General features: G+C 41.1%; 1 protein-coding gene across 3 annotated transcripts in view; it reads left to right on the top strand.

Annotated features, from left to right (window-relative positions):
- Positions 1 to 25,491, top strand: part of lrriq1 (leucine-rich repeats and IQ motif containing 1) — a 35,753-nt gene that overhangs the window by 7,689 nt on the left and 2,573 nt on the right. For 2 of the 3 annotated variants that reach the window (XM_034588547.1, XM_034588546.1), the window contains 16 exons: positions 406 to 599; positions 2,087 to 2,214; positions 2,489 to 2,562; positions 3,173 to 3,266; positions 7,043 to 7,222; positions 10,401 to 10,772; positions 11,292 to 11,475; positions 12,385 to 12,510; positions 12,992 to 13,081; positions 14,358 to 14,491; positions 15,392 to 15,463; positions 15,602 to 15,690; positions 16,494 to 16,595; positions 22,450 to 22,555; positions 23,801 to 23,861; positions 24,432 to 24,552. In XM_034588547.1, the coding sequence (XP_034444438.1) occupies positions 406 to 599; positions 2,087 to 2,214; positions 2,489 to 2,562; positions 3,173 to 3,266; positions 7,043 to 7,222; positions 10,401 to 10,772; positions 11,292 to 11,475; positions 12,385 to 12,510; positions 12,992 to 13,081; positions 14,358 to 14,491; positions 15,392 to 15,463; positions 15,602 to 15,690; positions 16,494 to 16,595; positions 22,450 to 22,555; positions 23,801 to 23,861; positions 24,432 to 24,552 (2,127 nt within the window). The remainder of the gene's footprint in view (positions 1 to 405; positions 600 to 2,086; positions 2,215 to 2,488; positions 2,563 to 3,172; positions 3,267 to 7,042; positions 7,223 to 10,400; positions 10,773 to 11,291; positions 11,476 to 12,384; positions 12,511 to 12,991; positions 13,082 to 14,357; positions 14,492 to 15,391; positions 15,464 to 15,601; positions 15,691 to 16,493; positions 16,596 to 22,449; positions 22,556 to 23,800; positions 23,862 to 24,431; positions 24,553 to 25,491) is intronic. The other variant, XR_004614156.1, reaches the window with a different exon arrangement.

Below are 25,491 nucleotides of genomic sequence, written 5' to 3'. Positions count from 1 at the left end.
AGTCTTTGTAGTCTTGTCCTTGGACTGTGAATGTGCAGTAGCAGCCAAGACGAAGCCTTCTTGTGGGGTCTGCAATATTCCACAAGAGGGCAGCCTTGTTCTCCTTTTCCGTCCTGGACCTCATTCACTTCAATCTGTATTGAAATGTGATTCATTACTAAACTCAACCTGGGGCGTGGGGCTAAAGTCAGAAATATATATTGGCCAGGCAAGAGGTTAGATGCATTGAATGGTACTTTCAGCTACTGTAACATTTTCCTCTGACTCACCCCTAAACTTGTACATGCAGATAAGGGCAAGGACTCTCATCTCAGGATAGATTTTTAACATGCTTATGATTTGCTTACTGTTCATACGCAGATTTTTCCCTTATAAGAAGCTCCTCTCTTGTTGTTTCTTTCCCAGCTGGTCTGGAGTCTATAAGGAGACTGCAGAGTCTGTCACTGGATCACAACCAGCTGATCAGCACCAAAGGGCTGAGGGACACGTACACCCTCCTTCACCTGGACTGCTCCCACAATCACCTGGCCGGCGCGGAGGGTGTGGAGAACTGCGCTCTGCTCCAGACCCTGGACCTAAGATCCAACAGCCTCACTGAGGTAACAGCAGCTGAGCAGTGGAGCTGATGTCACTGTTCAGTTCAGTGGTGCAATTTTAGACTAGACCTGTATGGAAGGTGATTCAGTTGTTTGAGGGAGGTGCAGGACTGAAGAGGTCTTATTGAATTAAACTTGCATGAGTATTTTTTCATCATGTGGGGATGTAAATCATTTGTATGGATGGATGGATTTCACATGGAAACTCAGGGATAATCGTTTACGTTTCTATTTTTTGCTTGTTCATTTTTTATCATGATGCAGAAAATTAGATGTATTATATTACCTTATATATTAATATATATAATCACAAACCCCAGATGTAATTTTAGAGAGGGTTAGTGTGTATGTGATTAGTCAGAATGATGAAAAAAGCTAAACATGTAAGTTTGACAAAATAATAAGCTTGAAAGTATTACATATACATCTGAGCTGATTCATTGAAATGAGCAACACACGAGGAAGCCAGTTTTAGGGCTCACATCATCACCTTGAATCTCTCCTAGTTTAACAACTTACTGTGACAAAACGACATGTTGCATGACATTTCTTATTCTTCTTTTTATCAAACCAAATCTAAAATTCAAATAAATGTAAAAATCTTTAATGTAACCTGATTTTAAGACCTCCCTGCCACCCTGTACAGCACGAGGGCTTTAAATGAATGGATGACCTTATAGATAAATGAAGAATACAATGCAACAAACCCAAAGTTTATTCATTTGAAAATGGCAATGCACATTATTACCATGCATATCTAATTCCAACATATAAATGTGCCAGATTTAGCCGTGCAGACAAGTTTTCATCTGCAGTTCTTGGCAATTCATGTTCAAAATCATACAAATAACTGACAGTGTCAACGTTTTGTGTAATTCTGTACAAAACATGGTGATGGGACACATAAAACATATATTTCCACATAAGATGTACAGAACAGAACACTGTTTCTATCGGTGGACAGCACACATTTACAAATTATTAAAGGTGACTATAAACTTGTAAGTCTCAGAAATGTCCAAATGAAGCATACTTATATATTATATAATTCATACAGGTTTCAATTCAACAAAAGAGAGATGGGCTCGGCACTAGCACATGCCACTGACATCTTAAAGACAGTAATGGGTGTTGTATGTGTTACTGAAGCTTTATGGAGAGTAACTCTCCAGTAATTGCTGGATAAGGCAAAGTCAACAGAAATTAAATATTATAATATTATATGAAATTTAATATAAAAACACATTTTCATCAGTATGAAAATGTGTACATCCTCACTGAGTACACGCTGAGGCACCCCTTGGTCTTTGACAAATTTCACTTGTGGCCCGAGACGAGATGATGACTGTAAACACAGCAGGACTAAAACAGCTGACAGTGATGGACGGGGTCTTTCAGTCGCCTCCCGACCAGCAGCAGTGTAGAAACTTAGTCCAACTCCTCAGTGTTACTTGTGTTGACTGACTTTTTTCACCCTGTCTGTCCATCAGCCCCCCAGTCTGAACAACCACATCCTCCTCAGAGAGCTGCATCTAGATGACAACAGCATCTCGTCGCTGCAGGGCCTCGCTGTCTGCTGGCTTCCCCTCATGCACCACCTCTCAGCAGCTGAAAACAGGTTCATTATCAGCAAAGCTTTATTATTATCACCAGTCTTACTCCATATCTGTCTTTGCCTGAGGTCTGTTGTGTGTCGGAAATACCAAAGAGAAAATGACAGATATTACAACACTTTTGGCTTTTCTTTAAATTAAGTAATTTGATATAAAAATTAAAACTCGTTAGTTTTTCGGTGACTTGAGCATCATTGAATGTAAATTTAAATATATCTGTGTTTTGCAGCAACATGAATTCTGCGTCTAAGGCTCACAATTTGTCTCTGTCTTTCTTAGAATTACCCTCCTGCCCTCCTTGTCTGATTTTGTGTCCCTTACAAATTTGGATCTTCGCTTCAACTGCATGTCAGGTAACATGTTGTCTTGTTTAAACAGATTACAGAAATCTCATTTCCTCTTCTCAAAGCCGACTCCTACTGTGTATGTAATGTAGACAAATCAAAACCTGTGTTGTTTCATTTTCTTTTTTTCTTTAGGTGATGATATAAAAATGTTAATTTTTTTTAATTTGCTGCCTTGTATGAAGCCCTTTGTCTTTTTTGGTTTTGAAAATTGCTCTATAAATTAAGATTATAATTATCGTAAAATGCAATTGTTTTCAGTGTGGTAGCTTTTTTCTGTGTGTTCCCGGACCTTCTCCATATTTCTGTTCCTTACAGCCAAAGATTGATTTCATCTTATATAATAAGTTACGATATGGTTCAACTGTAAATTTAGATGTACCAGACGTTAAGGCATAAACCCTTGTGGTTCCACCATTTTATATTATGCTGCTGCCTTCATGTTGGCTCTGTGCTGGCTGTCAAGCCACAGTACAGTATATGACTCCTTGGAAATAAGATGCATAGGTCTCTATAACACGTCTCCATCTGTATAACCAGCTGAGACGATGGTGAAAGTGAGGAATAGACTGAAAAATAGACACCGCATAGCAAATGTGTTTTTCTACGTCTCTCTCAGAACTGCAGAATGTGTGTGAAGGTGTGGAAGGATGTCTCTTCCTGCAAGAGGTCCACCTCAGCGGGAATCCTCTTCAGCAAGAGATTGGCTGGAGGTAAGGAGATATCTGGATGGAGGAGTGAGAGCATATTTCATAGGCTACTGTTTCCCTGCAACTAAATATGTTCTGCTTTTAAGGCTCATCAGGCAGAACTGTTGTATTAAGCTGATTTTAGTGCACGCAGTAATATTCTGGACGGCTGTTCACATCTGACTTTAGTATGTGTGTCCCCGTTGTACCTGCCTCACAGTTTCTAATCAAGATAGTATAATAAGAAATTTCCGAGGGTCTTTCTGGAAATTCTCTGGAAAAAAGTTTCAGCTTCTTTCGGCTCTGAAATATTACTCGCCGTGATGGATGTTCAAAGGAACATACCAGTGAAAATCCAGTATTTCTCTTATCAAAAATACGGTCTGTTGGCTCAGATAGTCTAAACATTCCAGCAGAACACAGGCCTTCCTCTCCACTTCCCAGGATTAGCGCTGTGATCCGCGCCTGCTATTAGATTACTGCGATGTGCCACCGACATCTGTGTGTACGTACGTCATGCTAAGTGCTTGTAATTCCCAAAATATTGATACAACAGAAAAATCAATTATCTTTACTGTGTCGATTTGCTCACTCACTTACAACACCCAAATATTTTTTCTGTGTGAAGACAATTGCAGTGAATTACATGAAAAATTCTCATATTCTGTATTCTTTTGTCAACCTGTCATGAGCAATGATCTCAGCTGTTGCAGGTTTGCAAAGTTATTTGGCTCCGCAAAGCTACTCACGCCCATATAATATCAGACAAATATACAAAATATGAAAAACTATACTTTTCTTGTCTCACTGAAAAGCCCTTAATGTTGCAGGTTTAGAAAATTATTTCTGGGTTGTTTTTCCTAATGTTTCTCTGGCTGTTGTATGGTGTATATAGTAAAATTCATCATCCATTATTTATTTTTTTATCTGCAACTTCATAACGTAGAAAAGTTTAATTTCAATGGCACATGTAAACCATTACTGTACAACTGGCCATGTGTATAAATGATAGTTTTAACATAAAATCTATGTTTTTTTTATTTGTAAATGTCTGTGTTTTAGTAGTTTATGTTCTTTAAAAAGAAAAAAAAAACCCAAGGACACTGGTTACTTGTGGTAATTTTTCCATCTTAAGCCTCAACTGAAACATTACCTTAATATTTGATTGAACTTTTCTTAACCTCCAGTGCCAGCGCTGGAATTAACCCTCTGTATTTCCACACTCATGCCCCGGCCCTTTCATCCTGAGCCAGTGATAACACCAGCTAAATTAGAGCACCAAACGGCAAAGCGTTAAGAATTCCACTCCCTGTAGGCTGCTCCTGATCCCGAAGAAAACACTGGGCCTGATTAATCAGGGTCACTTTAAGAGCCCGTGTTTTTGAGGAAGTCTTCACTAAATGAAATACGGACTTGTGCTCATACGGACTAGAAGCGGGGGATGAAGGAATGTGAGCCAAGAACAGTTTTCCCCCAGAAAGGAGTGAAGGAGGATGACATTTGATCAATTTAGAAAAGACTCAGGTTGACCGACTACAGTTAACGTAGACGTAGCTGTACGGAGAGAAAGCGATGCACATCTAAATTGTTAGTTTCATGTATTTGATAAATACACAGTCTTGATAAATTCACATTTACGATACCCCAACAGGAAAAGATTCTTCACAAAAATCATGAAAATGATTGACTCGTGTAAGCGATGTCTTTATAAAACCACAACTCCACCCCCTGATTTGTCTGATATGAATGATTCACTGTAACTATCAACAACCCATGACATCTAATTATTTTGTACATAGGTCTACTCTGCATTCTTCCATGTGTGTCTAAGTGGCGTCCAGCCCTGAATTGAATTACAATCTGCACCTCAATGAGCTCATGCAACTATCTGAAGGTCCCATTTGGGTTTGGAGCTTCATTTCATTTGAGGACAGCCAGCTATAGACAACATGCCTGAAGGGTTGGAATCTTATCCCGATCTGTGTCAAAGAGGCCAAGTGGGCCACATGAAAACTGTATCCCCCTGACAATACACACATCCCGTCTTCCGTGGTGATGTCTTCGACTCAGGGTGGCGCTAGGGTTGGGGAAACTCTGCATGCTGTTTGTGCAGAGCATGAACTGCTTTAAAATCCTCCACAGGGATCTGCTCCTAAATGAATCAGAATCATTTCACTGAGTTAATGCTTTAGTCTTCATCTTTATTAGTTTACTACCAATGGCTATAGTACATGAAGTGCATGAAGTGGAGGGGACAGTTGATAATTATTGGAAAATGAAGCTTTGTTTTTCAGACAACCCAAAGAGATCTACTCTTAAAAATCGATTAAAGCCATACATTGGTAAAACATGTAGATATATATGTAATGTGATACAATATGAAATAGTTTTCACAAAAACACATGAGCTGGTGAAATGAAAAGCCCGCCCTCAACACATGTTTTCTTCTTCTTTGGTGGCATTAGCAGCAGGATTTAAGAGCATGCATCGCCCTTGGAATCAGTTTTGAGATTCCCAGTTAATCATCATTTTTTTGTTATATTGACTTCATCGCCTGAAAGCTTGGATTTTTTTGGTGTGTTTTATTGTTGGCTGTCCCTAGTGTCCTGTAGATTTCCCAGCTTCACATTTTCCCACTGAACACAAACCACATTTGGCGTGTGCTCTGCTGGTGGATGCTCGGAGTCTGTTTCTCTGGCAGATAGTTGAGATTCTTCTGCTTGTACATCCTTAGCCTCGGGCAGCAGTTACCTCTCCCCCAGACTCATAAGCCGTTCAGGGCTTCTCTCCAGTTTGAAGGCTAATACTACCTAACATATTCCATTTGGTTGGGGGGCTTTATCCAAAATAGCTGTGTAACAACCCTTTTAGACACAACAGTATAAAGTTAACAATGAAGTTAAATTGTCTCAAACGGCTTAAGATTAGAATGCCGGATCACAGTGTGCATCATTTTTACCAGTGAATAAAGTTCAACAAATTCACCAAATCACAGTAAACACATTAGCCTGGTTAGTCCAGAGGACAAAATGTACAATGCAGACAGCAAACAGAACAGCTTGTATGATGAGTGGCCTCAGTGGGACCCACAACTGTTTTCTCAAACTCTCTACCTGTCAGGATAAATGGAGAATGGCTGCTCCAACCCTCATGTGTTGGAACAACTTTCTAGCCAATGAGCTATACACCAATAAAGATGGGGTTTCAATAAGACAATCATCATGCAACAAGATGGGGATTTGAATAGTTGTGTTAGTGATTAAATTAACATCTTGAAATATAAAACAGATCATAATTCATGAAGACCTTTCACCACAAGTCTGAATCCTCTTAAGATGTTTGTGAGTCCATATTGACCAAAAAGTCAAATCATGCTGTTTCCCCTGTGGCACAAGCCTGAGGGGGACATCTTCACCTTTTATTCCTCTCTCGCTCTCACTTTAACATCTCCACTGCATCTGAAATTTCAGCCTGTTTTTGTTTTTAGTTTTTTTATTATTTAAAAAGTCTGAATGTTAATGTGTCAGCAGAAAAGGTCTTAGAAAAGGTCACATTACCAAGCTTAGTCTGTCAATGTCTCCATTTTCAAATTAATGTGGTCAGTGCTGCAGTCAATATGTTGATAGTTGATATTATGGTTTTATTTTTCACTTTAATACATATTTGGCTAAATGAACCAGATCATTGTTTTATGTTGGTTAAATGCAAATAAGTATTGGTACTGAATCATAACTAAAGCACTAATGCCATTCAAACACTGCTTTAATGGGAAACTTAATTCAGTTTGCTCTCTTTTTCAGATCCACGCTGCAGAAAGCCGTGGCTGGCCTGAGAGCCATTGATGGCGAGGAGACAGACTCCTTTCTGTCAGCCCCTGCTGCTCAACAGCTCAGCCTGGCCTCAGGCAGCTTCCTAACGCTTTGTCAGGCTCAGCTTAAGCAGATTCGTGATTTACAGCAGCAGCACAGCAGGGAGCTCAGGTAAGAGAGAAATCTCTGACTGCTTGTGTCGAAGTGCTGTCAGGGAGTGTAGTGTGGAGAACAGTGGTCAGTGAAAGTGGTTGGTGTGTGTGTGTGTGTGTGGAGGAGCCCCCAAAAAATAACTGTTAATCCTTTTAGAGCTGTCTTATGGACCCATAGAGGAAAGAATGGTTGGTGATACTTATTGTTAACTTAGATTTTATTTCGATGAATTCTAGATTTTAAAAATGTTAAAGACCACAGACAGATTTAACCGATTTTGAATCTTATAATCTTCAGAGCGCACACACTAGATGATTTGGACACAACATCAGACCACACACTTGCCGTCATTAGGATACGATTTCACAGAGGTGATTCCAGAGACATATATTTTGCAGTGCGAACTGGAGGTGAGTTGGAAATGTATTGCTGTTTTTAGTTGCAGCTGTACGAGTACGCAACATGTGGTTGGTGATGCTCACTCTCGTTGGCTATTGTGGGTTTCTGTCAGAGCCGATAATCATAAATATCAAACATGCTTGATATTTACGATTGGAGATCGGGGAGCCTACGAATCAATCGGTGGCATTAAGATTATTTTGTAAACCCCTCACACTTCAGGATTATTGGGGCCTGCTAAGAAATACTCAACTTAGATTATTCTCCACAGAAATAATTGCATTTATATGATGTTGTATTACATGCTGATCCCCCCCCCGTCTGTCAGGCACACATGAAGCAGTCAGGAATGTTAGCCATCCTCTTGTTATGTCTGATGGATAGGGCGTAGTGAGCCTAAAGACAACGTCCATCTATTTTCACAAGTCCTTCAATGTCACTGGCCTCCACACACATTGGTCCTATGCAAGACGGACCACCAACACTTGAAACAGTGGTCAACTTTCTGCGTATCTTCATGACCTTCCAAATTACACAACACAAAAGATGAAACGTGGCGGCGGCTATCCGTACGGGTCACACCAAGGACTCCTATGGCTTGGGGGGTTAGCATGGCGCTCCCTTGGCTTCACCCCTCACTGTGTGCCCTCTTCCCCTCTGGCCTCTGGACAATGAGCCTTTCTGGGGGCTTCCCAAGGACCAACACAGCCATTTAACCCCTGGCCTGACCTCGTGTCAGACTGAGGTTTAGTGGAGGTGAGAGGCGAGCCACACGCCAGACCACTGGTGACTGTAAGGTATAGGGGTATGGTTTCACAACTTGTCTTTACAAGGTGTAAGTTAGAGTCTGAATTCAATTTTCTTCACAAAGTGCCTCTATTTTGGACAGATCATTTACGTTTAAGGTATTTAACTGAGCAATTAAAATCTCTTTACCCTCACTTCAAGCACCTTGTTGGAAAACAAGTGTCTCAACCACAGCACATCCATAAAACAAATATGTGTGTTTGTGCGTGTTCTCGAGTGATCATGTATGACAGAGAAATCCTTAGAAAGTTTTTTTTCTTTATTTTTTTTCTTCTCCTAACTTAATTCTGTTATCTCCTTGAATTCATCACCTTGCCACAGAACAGTGTAAAGTAGTTTTAGAAACAAGCAGAGAGTTAATGTCGTACAACAGAATGAGCCTATAATGTTTTCTAGAGTAATTGGCTTTAAAGTCAGTATTCAGGCAAGACACTGCAATAGATACATACATAGAATACATAACAGATATAACATGTTAGAAGAAGCCATTGGCAGTTATACAATCTCTCGTCTCTGGCGTGAACGTGGAAGGATAAACGCACCCATGCTCCACCTCTACCAACTCTACCTCAGTTATCTTACTTTACTTTGCATAATAAAGGGAACTCTACGTCTGACATTGCCAATGGACGTTAACATTGCACATAATCTGAGAGCTGCAAGTAATTCACTTCCTGTGGATACTGGACTGAGTCAAGGCTGCAATTTTGTACATTTTATCGAAACACAATGCTCATATGTACATTGAAAGAGTCACTAGTTGTGTAAAATGTTCAAAGTCTCCAAATGAGCTTTTCTTAGTCCTTAAAATGTCCTGAAATGTAACTGAAAAACACAGATTTTGCAAACTACACACAAGCAGTAGATACACGATCCTGTTTTTTGCGGCAGGTTTAACAATCTAAATGTTCCCCTGATCTCTTATACCACTGTTATACATGCTTGTGGTGACCCTGGAGTGAACCAGCAGGTAGAGGGAGGAGGGGTCACTTGTGTCAAAATCCTTTTGGACCCCCCCGACTCCTCTCTCTCTCATCCCACTGAGGACGAAGAGCTAGGTCTTTGTAGAGAAGAAGCTGGACTACCTAAGGCTACTGGCCTTCCAGACTGGCTGAGTATTGAAGCGTCTCTGGCCCCTCGGGGTTGAGGATTGGGCGGGGACGGGGGGGAGCAGATCCAAGCATTGCTAATAGATTCATTAAGTTTCCATTGAGGTGGCTTTGTAGTCAGTTTATCCCCTCAATGAAAGAGACATTATATGGTATTAGGGCACACACAGTGCAGGGAGGCTGCACACACACACACACACACACACACACACACACACACACACACACACACACACACACACACACACACACACACACACAGTGCACTTACCTCAACTAGCCTATCTTCTGGACCTCACATTTATTACAGAGAGTCAACAGCTTCCATTCAGTTTATTCGAATGATTTACCTTTACATTTTGACATCATACTGATGTTGTCTCGTGTGCAGTTTCTTTATTGTAGCTTAGATTTGGAAATTTGATGACCACCCAAAACACAATACAGTTTTGCCACTCACACACACATTAATGCAGTGCATTTATGTTAAGCCCTTTTGCTCAAGGACACTTCACACAGTGTCCTTGAGACTAGAGGAGATGGGGATCAAACCACCTTATGGTCAGTGGATGAACTGATCTATGTCCTGAGCCATAGACACAGACAAATGAAAGCTTTTAGATTGGAAAACTTGCATTAATATGTATTAATATGTTCTTTGACTGCAGAGTCAGGAATCTCATATTTCTCATAAAAGAGTCTCTGTCAAGTCAACATGAGTAAGCATGACTGTGATTGATATAGACTGTAGCTAAGATAGGTTGTAATTCAATTTTCTTTAGGTGGGTCATTACTACCTCCACTTGTGCTGCAGCGGCTGCAGATATCCTAAACAGAATGAACATCCCTTCCTAAAACATCATGTTTTTGTGTGTTCACAGTAATGCCTCAGCTCCCCTGGATGCTGTGAAAAGATCCTGTCGACACTTCACTGAGACTCTGAAACTTGCTGTGGACCAGAGGTTGGCTCATGAATACGGCGACACCGTTGTGTCTGCAGGCCAAACAATGCTGGAGGAAACACTGGACATGGACAGTGCTGCTCCTAAAAAGCTCGCTGAGCACTCAGAAATTGGGTCCACTGAAAAAGCTCCACCAGTCATTCCAAACAGGAACAACACCAACTGGACATTAGAGGAGAAGTTGTCCTTCAGTCATCTAGGCCTTCACTCCTTGGCAACGATGGAAACAACCACCTCCTCTCGACTTAAAGTGGCTCCTGTGTCCAACCATCCAGACCTGGACTCCAAAAAGTAAATCACCAATTGTCATCAGCCTCATTGTGAACCTCAAAGCAGAGGTGGTGTACATCCACCCTATCCAACGCAATGCTTTTAGAAACTACTCAATGAGTTGAGCTTGTTTGTATTGACAGTGTCCACATTATTCCTGGATACATAATTGTAGACTGATTGAAAACAAACACCCCCTTTTTAAAAACTATAATACTTTTCATAGCAGCTGAGCATTTTATTAGTTTCTGCTGGGGAGCATTTGTCATCATTGAAGCCTCCTCTATTTGATTTACGGCAGAAGATGTTGAACATTCTCTTCATTTTAACACGCAGCTTCATCATTAACACTGCGCTATCTTTGGGAGGACAATAGATCTTTGATATGAAGGGTGGCTCTGGACAGGCTTAAACCCTCCTGCGCTCCAGATGTCTGCTCATGGATAAGTTTATGTTTTGAGAGGTGCGATGACATCATATATATATCCCTCACTTTGTCTGTGCATGTGTGTGTGTGTGTATGTGTCCATTGTGGAGCAGCACAGCAGCAGTCGTGATTCAGCAGCGGTGGAGGAAGTACAGACAGAAATGTGGGAACATCAGCAGCCCCCCCACAGCTGAGAAGGGAGGTGAAAGAGGAGGAGATGGAGGAACGCCAGAGTCAGGACCTTCTGATGTTGACAGAAGCGTTGTTGGCCAAGATTATGCAGCAACTATCATCCAGGTAAAGCTGTTGGAATTCTGTCAAATATATGGACGTGTTTGTCGTCTGATTTACAGAAGGATAAATCCAGTTGAAGTATATTTAAAACGTTATAAGTTTTTACTTTCCACACACCTGTAGCTTAAACTGTGAGAATATTTAATTCAATTCAATTCATCAGGTCAATATTTTCATTGTATATGCATTATATTTCTCACTGTACCTGTAAGTAAAAAATAAAATTTTTAAAAAGTCAATATTCGCTAACCAAACTGCTGGTCAGAATGGACAATAGATAATTTGCCAATGTGTAAATTAAAACCTCACCATCTACAGCCACACTTTTGTGGCAGAAGGTTAAAGTCACTTTCACACCGTGGAGATCTGAAAATTTCCACTTTCACCCTCAAACATCCATCTTCAGGCCTCATACGTGCTATGGGGGGTTTATTCGTCTAATCCTCTGCACAGGCGTGAGCTGCCGTTCTAAAAAACATGCTACTCAACACTTAGCACAAATCCCCTCTCAACACAAAAAAGTGTTTGATGAGTCCTTCAGGGCTCTCCAAGGTAGAAGGGGAGGTGGCTGGTGCAGTAGAGAAGTGTGTATGCATGTTGGGGTTGTGATTAATCAGATTCCAAAGAAGTGTGGTGGTAAGGGTTCTAGGATTCCTGCTCGGTGCAGCTTGAAGTGAAGTGTGCCCCCCCCCCCCCCCCAGCCCATTGGGAATTGGAGGATTTAGAGGCACACTGGAACTCCATTTGTCTCGGAACAGCCCGGAGTCACGCAGAGTTCAGACAGCAGAGCGCTCGGCAATTAAAAGAGGGGTTAACATGTTTTATCTCCCTAATGGGATAACACACAATATTTACGTTTGCTCCGTGATTCATGGAGACGTTTCAGCTTTTTCTTTCTTTGGGTACCTCCAGGCATTCTGGAGGGGCTTCGCTCTGAGGAGGAGGCTTGAAACTGCTCTGGCTGCTGTCACATGCCCCGACAGCGGAGAGGACGAAGCCTTTGAGGAGGTAGACGTGGATGGATTTGTCTTTGATGAGGTATGCACACAGGTTCATGTGCTAGTCACTTTCGTGGTTCAGTAATCCCCCAACCGTTGCCCCAACAGACACACAGACCTGCATACAAAGATACCTAAAAATATACTCTCCCTCTCAATACATACACAAACAAGCACATATGAAGATTTGTAAAGATACATGCATAGACACATAAACACCTTTGCATACATTACGTATTGAAACAAATATAAACACTTACAAGACATAAACCTGCAGACATGCAAATGTGGACACAAAAACATCATAATACCAATAAATACATCACATACAAAATACACAACCATAAACGCCTTCCACTATTATATATTTTACACCATATATAGAGAACAGCATGTTATATATTATATATAATATTACATGTTTGATTCTGAAGGCACTTGTTCACCAGTTGCTGGCTAGAAATAGAGTGTAAATAATATTGCTACTAATATGTAGAAAAAATCTTTATGTTTTCACAAAGGCAGCACTGGAGAAGCACTGGACATTGCCACTTTCTGAAGAATCATCTTCCAGACATCAGCATGGTTCAGAGCAGCCACTTTCTCTGAAGGTGAACTAACTGTCTCTAATGTTTTTAAAGTTTGGTGGAGTGGTATTGTTGTGAGTGTGGCATGGGAATTTTGGGATTTACCAGCCCCATGTGTGATATCAGTGGACAACCTTTTTTCCTCACCCGGCCCCTTTCTCATCTAACTTCACTTCCAGAATTTGTCTCACTCTCCCTGATTGTTCTCTAAATGTATTCTCTTGAAAAACAAGATTATTTCCTGGAGGGCCGACGGTTGCTCAGCACCAGCAGATGTCATTTTTCACACGACGGGCTGTCATGTTTTTTTTTTTCCTCCTCGCTTTACCTCTCGTTGGATCTTTTCTTTGGAGCAGGCTCAGCGCTGTACATCATGGTAGCTGGTTTAGGCCCGCTGATGTGGTGCAGCTGCTGTCATGGCCAGTTTCAATGCATTGACAGTGAGGTACACATCAAAGAAGGGGATGAACAATTTAGCGCTTGGGACCTAAAGAGTAATTAAGTTAGTTAGTTTGACTAACATATGAGCGTTCCGTGAGTGTGTTAACCTGCCTTGGTTAAAATTGTCAGCAAAATACCTGAAATGAAAACATCCTTTTAGAGCGGCAGCATGGCAGCTTTACACACCTCAGATCAGGATTCACTTTCACTCAGACAGCCAGATGCAAAGTTCCCTATGTTAAAAATACAAATTTAAATATAGAACTGTTTTTATATGATTATTACACTTTTTGAAACTAATATTTAGATTGGCTGCTGTACACACTTTTTTTTCTAAAAAGCAAGATGTTAAGGAAACTATGATTAAGGGACTACAGATGTGAATTAGCTTGAAGCTCTAATATGTTATGGTTCATCAACTGGTTACATTTATGTTTTCAACTGTCTAATCTCCCTTTCAAATAAATTAAAGAAATTGGTACTCAATAGAGCGCATATCTCCGCCAAGGCCCAACAGCCTTATGAAACCACATGTAAATTCACGATATCCAGATTTTTATTTGGACCTGCACCAAATTTCACAGACTCATAAATATCAATCCCCTAAACATGTCCGATGATTAAAGAAAGTGGGAAAGAAATCTGGATCCACCCCCAGATGCTCACCAAAATTGAATGGGTTCCTCCCTGACCTGGTGTGTTAATTCATTCAGTAGTTGTTGCGTAATCCTGCTAACTAACAAACAAACACACATGAAAACACAACTTCCTTGGCAGAGGTAATACATATCGAAAATCGACTCAAAAAAAGTAACAAGAGCTGTGACTAGTTGCTGACAGTGATTGGTGTGTGTTTCAGCCTCCTGGGCCCTTTCCTGAACCCTCACAGTACACACTCCCACCAACACCTTCATGGAGGCCAAAGCAGGCCTGGGTGGCAGGAGAACAAGTGGACTCCACAGGGATGGACGTTTCACCAGAGAGTTCTATCAGGTAAGTGAATTATTGTTGATTATTCACTGTCATTGACTAGTAAGAACTAAAACTTGATCTCTATTTCACACTGTTTTTATACAATTTCTACTATATTTGAAGCAGAGAAAGAATTCATCTTCACGTGGAGTGTGAACAGTGTTTATTGGTACGCCATTATTGATTTCCCAACAATGCTGTGTGAGTCGGAGTCTGCACATAGTAGAGACCCAAAATACCAAAAAATATATTTTTGCAAGTCGCATTAAGCTCCTGGACAAACTGTAGGTGTTACCTGTATTCCGTATGTTGTCACTTTTGCTTTACCTGACCTCAATATGATGCACTGACTTTGTAATGTCATTTTCATTGAACCTAAAGCAAATTACTAAGAACAACATTTGATTCAAGATTGTTTACTCTAATTCCTCAGTATACTTCTGCGATTTGCTCTAGTGCCACAGTGCAGGTGACATACAGGTACATGTATTACTGATCAATGAACAATCAATGCTCAAAAACATAGTAAGAAAAAGGAAGAGAATGAACAGATTCCGGTCCCTAGCTGAAGAGACATTTTTGTGAATCAACCAGGTGATTATTTTTATAAAATTAGATATACATTGATTTCAAGAAAATATGGATGATTTATGTCGAAATTGTATCCATCTTCCACAATATTGTCCACAACTTAGTCTATGTAGCATTTAAGCAACAATCAAACCAGGTACCATAGAACCTCAGTAAGTTGGTAAAGACTGTTGTTGTAAAAATGCTTGTTTATCAATAGAATACTGATACTATTACCACTATTTTCACATATATGATAAATAAATAAAATATGTGTGGTGATATTTGAAAATGAATGAATTAGTAAACTTCTATGTTATCTTTTAAAGACAATTATCTCTTTGTTTTCAGAAGCAAATCTCCTGCTTCGACTGCAGCGCTCAGTGGTCTCTCTGCAAGATCAGAAAAGATTGTGCAAGAATGGTAAATCACCTACATGGTGTCCTAATGATTAGAGTGTGTGTGTGTGTGTGTGTGTTCGTGTGTGTGTGTGCATGCGTGTGCATTGTAATTCCACTGAATGGGATTATCTGTGTAATTTCTGTCCACTTTGTCTCCAAGGGGGTTCCACGACAGCAACACAGCTCTTCTGATGCTCAAGAGAGCTCAGAAGATGAGGTCCAAGAAGCAACAGCAGAATAAATATAGAGGTGAGTGTGTGTGTAGAAATTTCTCTGTTTGTGTAATATTTCTGGTTTTGATACTTTTTTGTTAGCAAAACACGATATGGCACATTTAGAAATTTGAATATTATGAAGGCAGATCAGAAGCTCCTTTCTGTCAGTCTCCCCAATCCTAACCTTTAATCACCAAATATCCCCATCACACACAATATATTCCATATTGTGCTGCTGTTATGACATAAATCCATTTTCTAAAAGAAAAAAAGAAAAGTCCACACTAATTTTTGCCTCTTGTCCATATCATTCTTTTTCCTTCAACTGTGCTTCAACAGCAGCGAACCTTTCCACCTCATGTATGTTAATGAGCCATAACAGACAGCAGAAGCCAGGGCCTGTCGCCTCTTATTGGGCCTTATTTGAGAGGCTGCAGAGGAAATAACGATTGCCAAGAAACCTCTTGACAATTCATCCCATGATGACTTTCACTCATTGTAGTGGTTGAGTGCAGCTGCAATGAAAGGTGACCTCACCTCTGCTCTGCTCCAAGAAACAGTAGTCCTGCCATGGTTATCATGCCATGGTCGTGTAGACGGCGGCTGCGCTTTGATCACAATTGCGAATGCATGATTCCAATAGCAGGGCTCTTGTCATCTTGCTCCACCGACACACAGGTCTATGTCAGCTGTAACTCTTAATGGCGTCTGCCTCAGTGGAACCAGAGCGCTGTTCTAATATTTTCCGAATGTCAGGTCCTGGTTTTCTGCTTCTGGTTTTAGGCCTGCCTTGTCCTTCTTTGACCCTCCTTTTCTCTCTCTCTCTCTCTGTCCTAGATCCCTCTGTCTGCCTTGCATTGTTCAGAAACTGCAAATACCAGCAGGCTCCAGTGGAGGCACGAAACAGGCCTGGCCCACACAACAGAAATCATGTGAAAGGTAGGATTCAGGACATGCTACACATTTGGTAACCGTTTAGCGACACCGGTAAATACCGCTTTTATTGAACCATCTGTAGAGATTCGAGCCGCATTTTACAAATCATGCAACATGCAAAGTGCAAGTGGCAATAGATAATTTCCTGACTACTAACTTTGACATGTTGAATTAATCAAAGCACACAACATACTTGTTCTCCAAGCAGAAGAATGTGAGGGCCCAGCAGGACAATGAGTAAAGGATCATTTCATTTCTCTTTGAAGTTTTGGAAATGTCTTCATTGGTCATAATAACACTATATTCACCATAGATGGTGAGATCTGTGAAGACCGCAGCCTTTTGTCTCAATGATCTGACATTCCTCGTCTTTAGTGAGCCCTCTCTTTAAACAGTTCGACTGTCACTTTTTATTGTGTGTGCTGGACGTTGTGTTCAGAGCTTTTTATTAACAGCCTATGGTGAAGAGTGAAGTTGGAAAACTTTGTGTTCTGTATTTTCATCTGCAATGAAAGTTTATAGTCAAAGTTTTTCATAAAATGAAACTGAACTTGTTTTATTACTGTTCACGTTTTATACATAACATGTCACCTATTTCAGAGGCCTGTTAAGCAATCGACACAATCTTCAGAAGCAAGTTCACAACTTTTCAAAATAAGTAATAATCCCACAGTTTGACCCAGTTGCTGTTGTGGTTTATCAGAGGACGTAGAAGACATTTTCAACCTGGTCCACAGACTGAAGGCACACTGCCCAACCCCCACTTAATGCAGAGCACTGGTCGCCTGTATATTAAATTGTATTGATATTGAACGTATCACATGTCCAAACCTCAATAATTTGACACTGCATTTCCTCTTTAAGAACACACTTGTGTGAAGCTGATATGATGAACAGTGGCAATGACAGACAGACAGACATGGTACTTTGGGTACAACCAGCTACCAACTGATTTTGATTTATGATGATTTGTTTCCTGAAGACTTTCTTCCTATTGTTATGGAATCAGAGGCTTCAAAAGAGTCTATAGGTCGACTGTAATGTGAAGTACACTGATGGAAACGTGTCTCTCCATCTCTTTCTGCTGTTGCCTCCCGTCCTGAGTGCAGAGATGTTTTGGAGTTGTGACATCCACAGTCAGTTAAAAAGGGAGGGGAAGAGCTTTAGGCAATGCAGCAGGGAAGACGGGGGAAGTTGCTTTTTTATCAGGAGGGCCTGTCGCCATCTTTCCTCTGCACCCCACCCAACACTATACCATCAGGATCAGGGCCTCACATCCAGAGAGCATGACGCCCGCGGTCATCCAGCAGTCAGAGGGGCGCTGCAACAACAGTGTTTGCCAACAGGCAGTGAAGTGACTGGTCTATCGCTGGGCCAAGTCCCACGCTGCCATAAGCATGAAATACTCCCCGATTAGCTTAGGATAAATAGAGTATGTTTATTTGTCACTTCATTTCATTTTACAGTTTAAAATGAAATATAACAAATTGTACCTTCAACTCTGGGATAATTTTCAGTCCACTTAGGTCATTTGTTTGTGGAATAGTTGCGAAGTTGTCCTCTTGTTTCTCTCAAAGCTGATTCATCGCTGTGCAGCTTAAGATCAAGAAAATGCTCCATGTTTTTGAAGAGACTGATAACTTTTTATTGTTTTCAGATGTCAGTACATGTCTAAAGTTACACCATAAACCAATAATTTGGTCGATTGCAGTGGATTTTTCCCCGTTTGGAATTATTCAGCAGATAATTTGAGTATGACTAGGGCAGAGTACTTATGTTATCAAGTGTTTATTTTGACCTGCAGGTGTATTATGTCAACTCTCCAACACTGGGTCTCCTGACACTGGAACCATGTATGAATGAGCACAACACAGCCATCGATAAGCTCTCAGCCAGCTGGCGGTTCAGGATCGGCTCCATCCAATTCACCTATTGAGTTACAACAATATTCCCAGTTCTGTTTCTTTTCAGTATCCTTATCTCTCCCCTCCACTGTTGCCTTGATAATTCATCAAACAGGACTGTTGTTCTAAAGGAATGAAGCGAAGCAGCTACATTAACTGATAAAGTAACGGGGGTCCGGACGTTACCCTTCCCTCTGCTAAATACTCCTTGTCCTCAGCCGGTTTTCTGATCCGAAGCTGAAAAACGTTAACTAGCTTGGTTCTAGAGGAGAGGACTCTTGCTGCCTTTTAACAGAGTATCCTAAAGGCGGTGTCAACAGTGGCATCGGCGTTGTTGTGTCGGAAACTGGCTCTCGGTGCGGTGGTCCTGTGTAAATGGGCCCAGGCCAGCCTCCCCTCTCACTTCCCTGGTCCTGACCTGTGGAAAGCACCCCCTCCTCCGGATCCATCCCCAGTGCCCGGGGCCTAGCCAGCCCAGCCCGGCCCAGCCAGCGCTCCCCGACAGGGGCTAACATTTCAGGCTTTGAGTCAAGCCCCTTCTGGAGGTGATTAGCCTCAAACCCATGACAGATTCTTTCCAAGATATCCGATGCGGCGTGTTTATTTTATCCGGGCTCTTTGTGTGGATGTGCTGGACATGAGTAACCCACTTGAAATGGGTATCGGCTTACATACCCAGAGAGAGAGAGACAGAGAGGGAGAGAGTGGAGCAGAGCCGCAAGACATTTTCTTTTAAAGGCAAAAAAAAGAAAGAAGAGAAATGCACTTCCCTTTTTCTAGATGATTTGTATTGTCAAGTGTCTGGGTAGTGCAGATGCTGAAGATGTTGTATGATTCAAAGCACTCCTCCTTGTTTCTCTTCTTACTTTCTACCAGCTCCTTCCACTCACCCCCCCAGACACACACACACACACACATGCATCCTTGTCTTACTACATTCATTGGGAACTTTCATTGATGTAATGCGTTTCCTTCCCTACCTAACCTAACCTTAACAACTGAATGCCTAACTTAAACCCTCAAACCAAGTCTTACCCCGCGAACAGCATTTAAACTTAAAGGGTCCCCTCAAAGCTGTCAGTCTCCACAAGTATACCCCACAAATATAGGCCAAACACACACACACACACACACACACACACACACACACACACACACACACACACACACACACACACACACACTGCTCCAACCTTCCTCTTCCATCCAAACTGAGATCAGGCTCCACCAAACATCCGTCCTCATGTCAGAGGGACACGAGAGTATATATTTTTATTTCAGCCTGGAACCTCTACCTCCCGAGCACTTAACTCGATTTCACACTTCAATTCCTCTACAAAGCTCGACTGAAACACAATCATCTTGTTTATCATCCATCATCCAAAATAACTTAGTGTCAGACTATTTACCACCATTCATATGCGTTCAATTTCACCCCCGTAATCTCCGCGCTTACTTTTATCTCAGGCTGGAGCTCTCTTCTCATCGTATATGTTTGAGGTGCACTGGCACACTCGGGGACGAAACTCGCTGAGCCAATGTTGTGCTGAGGTGCAGCAGTCTGAGTCACTCACAGAGACAGACGTCCAACTGAAAACACTGAGTTAGTCAAGTTTCAGACACGCTCTGATTCTTCTTCCACTTTGCAAGGTCCATGAAGACAGGATTTTGTGCCATGTTTTCCATCAAAATGGCTTTCAAACCAAAAGCAAAGAATGTAAGGGGCTGAGACATAGATTGTTTTTCTTAGTAAATCTAAAGCTTCACAGTATCTAGAGCAGGATGGGTACAAGTAAGTCTTTATTAGAAAAAGTGTTGATTCTGTCAGTTTTAACAATTAACATCTGAACATTTTTTTTCACGGATATATTAGAAAGGATTTTACGTAGTGTTTTATTTTGGTAGCTTTAACAAATTAGAAGCTTAGCCTATTTGGAAGAAAAATGTAATTAATGGTAAATGCCTCTTTATTCAACTTTTGTTGTTATCTGGCTGTGTGTACATCAGTTTATAGTAGTATTTATATAATACTCATCTAACAGGACAAAAAAATCGGACAATCCTCTCTACAGTGACAAGCCAGGTGTGGGCTGGTCAGACAGTCGGCAGCACAGGAAGTGTTATCTCAAGCTTCACACAACAACCTCAGTCACTTGTTGTTTGCACAACTGTGAATGCTTCAGAGAGACGAGAGATTATGTGCGGTTGTGTTAAATTGTCTGTTTTTTTTATTATTCTGATTCACATACAAATGAAGTGGTTTAGATAATCTTTTTTTACAACCTAATGACTGTCTACTCATTGTTTTACCATAATCTCCATGAACAAGTTTCTACTTAAACCAATCACATCTGAGCAGGCTTTGGTTGCCTGCAGTTAAACAGACTGTGAGGAGCAAAATAGAAGGAACACATTGACCGAAATGCATCAGCTTTCGACTTATTTATCTAACTAATTTATCTGCATTTGAGACAGATGATTCAAACTTCTCTGGATGCTCGCTCACTACAACACAAGCTCATCAGCTCATTCAGGGCCCCATTTCATTTCTTAATAGAGATCACTGGCCCTGGTCCTGACTCTGTGTTGTTTGTCTCTGCAGTGGCGTTGGAGGGGAGGAGGCTCCAAAGTCCCAGCTCTGTGTATCACCTCTGGTTTGCTGCGGGGCCAAAGCCTCCACCCTCCTCCTCTCCAACTCTCTGATATTAAGTCAGAGTTCTCCCCACCTCAGTGGAGATGAGATCGCTTAATGTGCTTAAGAGCCCCTCTTAACAGGCGTGACTCCTACAGGCCCCCTTCTGATGTCCTGGAGGAGAACTAGAGGGGGATTCAGGAGGTTGGAGGGGGTCAGGAGGTTTTTCTTTTCCGTGGAGGGTTCAGAGGGGAAAACAAGAAGAGAGTCTCTTTATGCCAATGGATTGCAACATAAATGCAAACTTTTTTTTATTTTTTTCATTGAGCTTGTATATTTGTGTACACAGTCCACACAGTGTAATTGTGTGATACATGCAGGGATTTCAAACTACTATCAGCCTTGATAGCAAATTTAGATAATCAGCATAAGTTATTATTTAAAAACACAATTCTCTGAGTGTTTTTTCTTCTGAATCACCTATCCCTCGTCTCTCTGTGTATTATCAGCTTTGGGAAGTGCAAGTAGCCATTTCCTGGCCTTTGCTGCCCCGAGGGGGACGCATCTATCACTTGACGTTTTTAGTGGCGCTTCTCAATTAACCCATGAAAACTGTATAGCTTTCCCCTTCTTTTTTTACAGATCAGCAGAAGCAAGTCAGTGGCTTAAGTAAATGCATCATTAGTTCCAGCATTGGGCTGTCAAAAGTCATTATCAGTGTACACCAACCACAGCAGCATTACTGTCTCAGCAACATAAATGTTTACTTTGAAATATGACCTTATTATGGGATTCCGGCATTACTCGTCAATCAGCTAGATGCCTGTCTGATTTCTGTCTTTAACAAACTGTTGGGCTGTTGCTTGGGTTCCGTTTTTACACAGAACCACAAGACCCAACAAATATTGATACAGAACTCATTTCATCTCTCAGCAACTTTAAATGATCCAGTATTATACAGTCCTCCAAACAAGTACACCACATTACCCCAAAACATACTGGGAGGTTTGACCACTGTTGTGTGCCAGGACTGGGAGCTCTGACCGGCTGTAATTACAGTGTAACAAGTGTTGCTGAAGATCAGGCCCACGAGCTGTTTATTTGTTGAGCTCGTACTTCACACAAGTCCTTCACTGCGGTATTGATTACGCTCCCTGTCATTTAGAAAGGTGCCACCTTCACCCCAGTTTTTACAGATTAAGCATCATGTTCATTCTTTGCCACAATTGTCAACAAGAATGTTACTTAACTGACACGAAAAAAGTTGGAGGGGGAAGAAAATTGCCTTTGACATTTATTTGATGTTTTCTGTCGAGTGCAGTGTGCAGAGCAAAGCTAGACCTGGAGCAGGCGGAGCAGACCGAGCAAGTGAAGCAGGAACGAGCTCAGCAGTGGCTGCACACCCAGTCAGACAGGGACTCAGAGAGGTGAGCTGCTCAATGTAGGTCATACAGTGAGGGGGCATGTGAACGACATACATTTCTTTAAAAGGTAACATGACCAAATTGTGTTTTCTTCTTTTGGATCGAGCCATGCACGTATCTTTGGATTAATCTGTGATTTGGAGCAAGGTCAATGGATTATCCAGTATAATCTAATCCAGCAACAAGAAATCTCAAAGATGTGTTATATCTCAGAAATCCAAAACATTGCCATGGCTTGATACCAGTGGGGGTAGTTAGATTTTTATTTCTGTAATTGATCTTTTAATCATCAATTAAAGCTTCCATCATTGTTAAACTACAAAGATGATTTGGATTTCTCAGCAATATAGTTCAGATACCTCTTTAAAAAAACAAAACTTCTCCCTCACTTAATAATCCAGAAGTCATGACAATGCATAGTGTTCATTTTTTTTTTTTCACTACTAAACACAAGAGACTTCCTACTACATTTAAAGTGCAGATCTTGACACGCATTCATCACACTATAAGTTAAATATTGGGCCGTGATTGGCTACCAGACAAGTTGTGATGTACACAAAACAACATAAAACATTGAAGTCTTAAACTTACATGAGTCTTCACAGTGAAGGTCAAACATCCAAGTGAGGTGTGTTTTAAGAGCTGGGTGTGTTTTATTTTGCTTTTTTCCCCCATAAAATTATAAGATTTATCTAATTTGTCTCAATTTATTAAGCAATAAACTGCCTTTTAGTAAAATCACATTATCTGTGTTTTTTTTTCTTTAAATGTCCAGGGGCAAATTGTCGAAATATTAAATAGATAATGACACTTGAGTATAATCACTGTGTATTGAATCAGACTAACTTTTTGTCTCTGAGGCACTGAGCCATGAGGCATGTGCTGCCCACTGCCCTAAGATAATCATTAACATTATCATTCATGAATTCACTGTTTCTAAACCTCTGCCAAGGATGTTACATTTTATTTTTTCTCCCCCAACATTATGATTTCATCTTGATGAAAAAAAATCAGGCATAGTTTAGGGATATATATGAGTGAGTGTAATTTGGTGCAGATCCAAATTAAAATCTGGATCTAGTGAATTTAAATGTGTCTTCATTAGGGGGCCTTGGAAGAGATATGCACTCTACTGAGCTCCACTCTAGTTGAATGGTATTCTGATGCCTAGACTTTAAGATGGGGGAACCTATTTCTAAATGCACCTAGAACTAATAGCCCTGAACACATTTTGTGCCCTATTCTCAGTGAACATTTCCTACCAGAGATCAGCTCAGTTGTTCTGAATGGAGGCAGAGTGCAGCTGGTGGTGAGTACATATCTCCCCCCCCCCCCCCTGTGCTTTGAATCTTTATTTGAATAATTTCTGTGTGGGGGGGCAGTTGCATGTGAAGGTATGCAGTATTTACTTTTGCCAGTCACAGTCATCAAACGCGTTGTAGGTTCCCTCTCCTGGAGCCTGTCTCATCAGCTTCGATTTAAAGGAGGAAATGTGGGGAGGGGGGTGAGTCGGAGGTTTAGCTCCACAGTGACACTTTCAATTGGATCAACTGGCTGCAATTTCTTTATTTCACTCGCAGAAATCCCAGTGTCACTGTGGAGCAGTTTGTCTGAACCCGAGAACGATACTGATGCTCGTAAGGTCTTTGAAGTCAGAAACCGCAGGTCTCCCTGTGCCGTTATACAGCACTTTGAGTTATGATCACTGGCAAGAGGAGCCGCCCCCTTCCTCCTGTTTCTTAGATATGTTCAAACTGCAGAGCCGCTGCCTGTTGAATGTTTTTCAAAATACTGGACTGCTTGCGTGAGACGTGTCATTTTGGGCCTCTTTAATGTGTGTGTGTGTGTGTTTCTGTGTCTCTGCGTGTTGTGTGCGCAGGCTGACCCAGCACACGCTGAACGTCTACATCACGCCAGTGGATTGTGGGCCAGCAGCAGTTTAGTTTCCCAACCCTGCAAAGAGAGAAATTATCCTTGCAGCAACTCTTTGGGTCATGCAAGTAAGTCTTGTGAATTTCACAGCCATTTTCTACCAGAGATCAATGTGTTACTGGCAATTTTACACCAAACATTGAACAGAATCCAAAGAACACATATGTATTTTCCTAGAATGTAAAATGAAAGTCAGGACAATCATGCCTTCATAGTAAATTACTTCTGTCACTTGAACATTCTTGTACAAATAGAAAGGATAATAGAGACATTTTATGTTATTTAAGGGGCTTCAGGTCAGGTTTTATAGATTTTTCAAGAAATTATGAATTGTTTTTAAACATACATACATGCATATAGTATCCAATGCATACTGTGTATTGACAAATGGACAAATACAAATGTTTGCAAATGTGGAAATCTTTTGTACTACAAAGAGTAACATAAAAAATGATTTCTTTCTAAGCCAACTCTAAAGGAAAACAACTGTACCTAGTTCATACACATTTATAAATGTATCGGCATATATTTAAAATAGAAATACTGTGTGTATATAATATGTGTCTATATATATGTCATCAGCTAGTTGTTGGTAAAGCAAATGCACAATTTCTAGTTATTGCTACATAAAAAGGTGGAGATGCACCAAAGTTAAACTTTCTGAGCAGTTTCATGCTCAAACTTCCGCAACATAAGAGAAGCATACATGTGCGTATGCAGTACATTTACATGTGTGTACAGATGTTTCAGTGTTTGCACACTTGCACAGGCAGGTCTCAGGTCACACAGACCTGAGTGCACATAGCCAGGGATAAAGACGGCTGCTTATTCAGCCTAGACTGAGTCCACTGGTCGGCTGCTGTGGGACGGGAGGGAGGAGGGCGGGGGTGCAACAAGGTCGGGCCGGGGACAGAGTGCCGTGAATTTCTCTTCTGACAGGAAACGGGCAGGAAGAAAAAAAAAATCCGTCCTTTCAGTGAAGAATGACTGGCCCTTCTGTCAGGAGA

The sequence above is a fragment of the Hippoglossus hippoglossus genome, chromosome 6, assembly GCF_009819705.1.
Source record: "Hippoglossus hippoglossus isolate fHipHip1 chromosome 6, fHipHip1.pri, whole genome shotgun sequence".
NCBI classification, from domain to species: domain Eukaryota; kingdom Metazoa; phylum Chordata; class Actinopteri; order Pleuronectiformes; family Pleuronectidae; genus Hippoglossus; species Hippoglossus hippoglossus.
The sequence above is the reverse complement of the archived record's forward strand: the minus strand, read 5'-3'. Positions and strand labels throughout refer to the sequence as shown.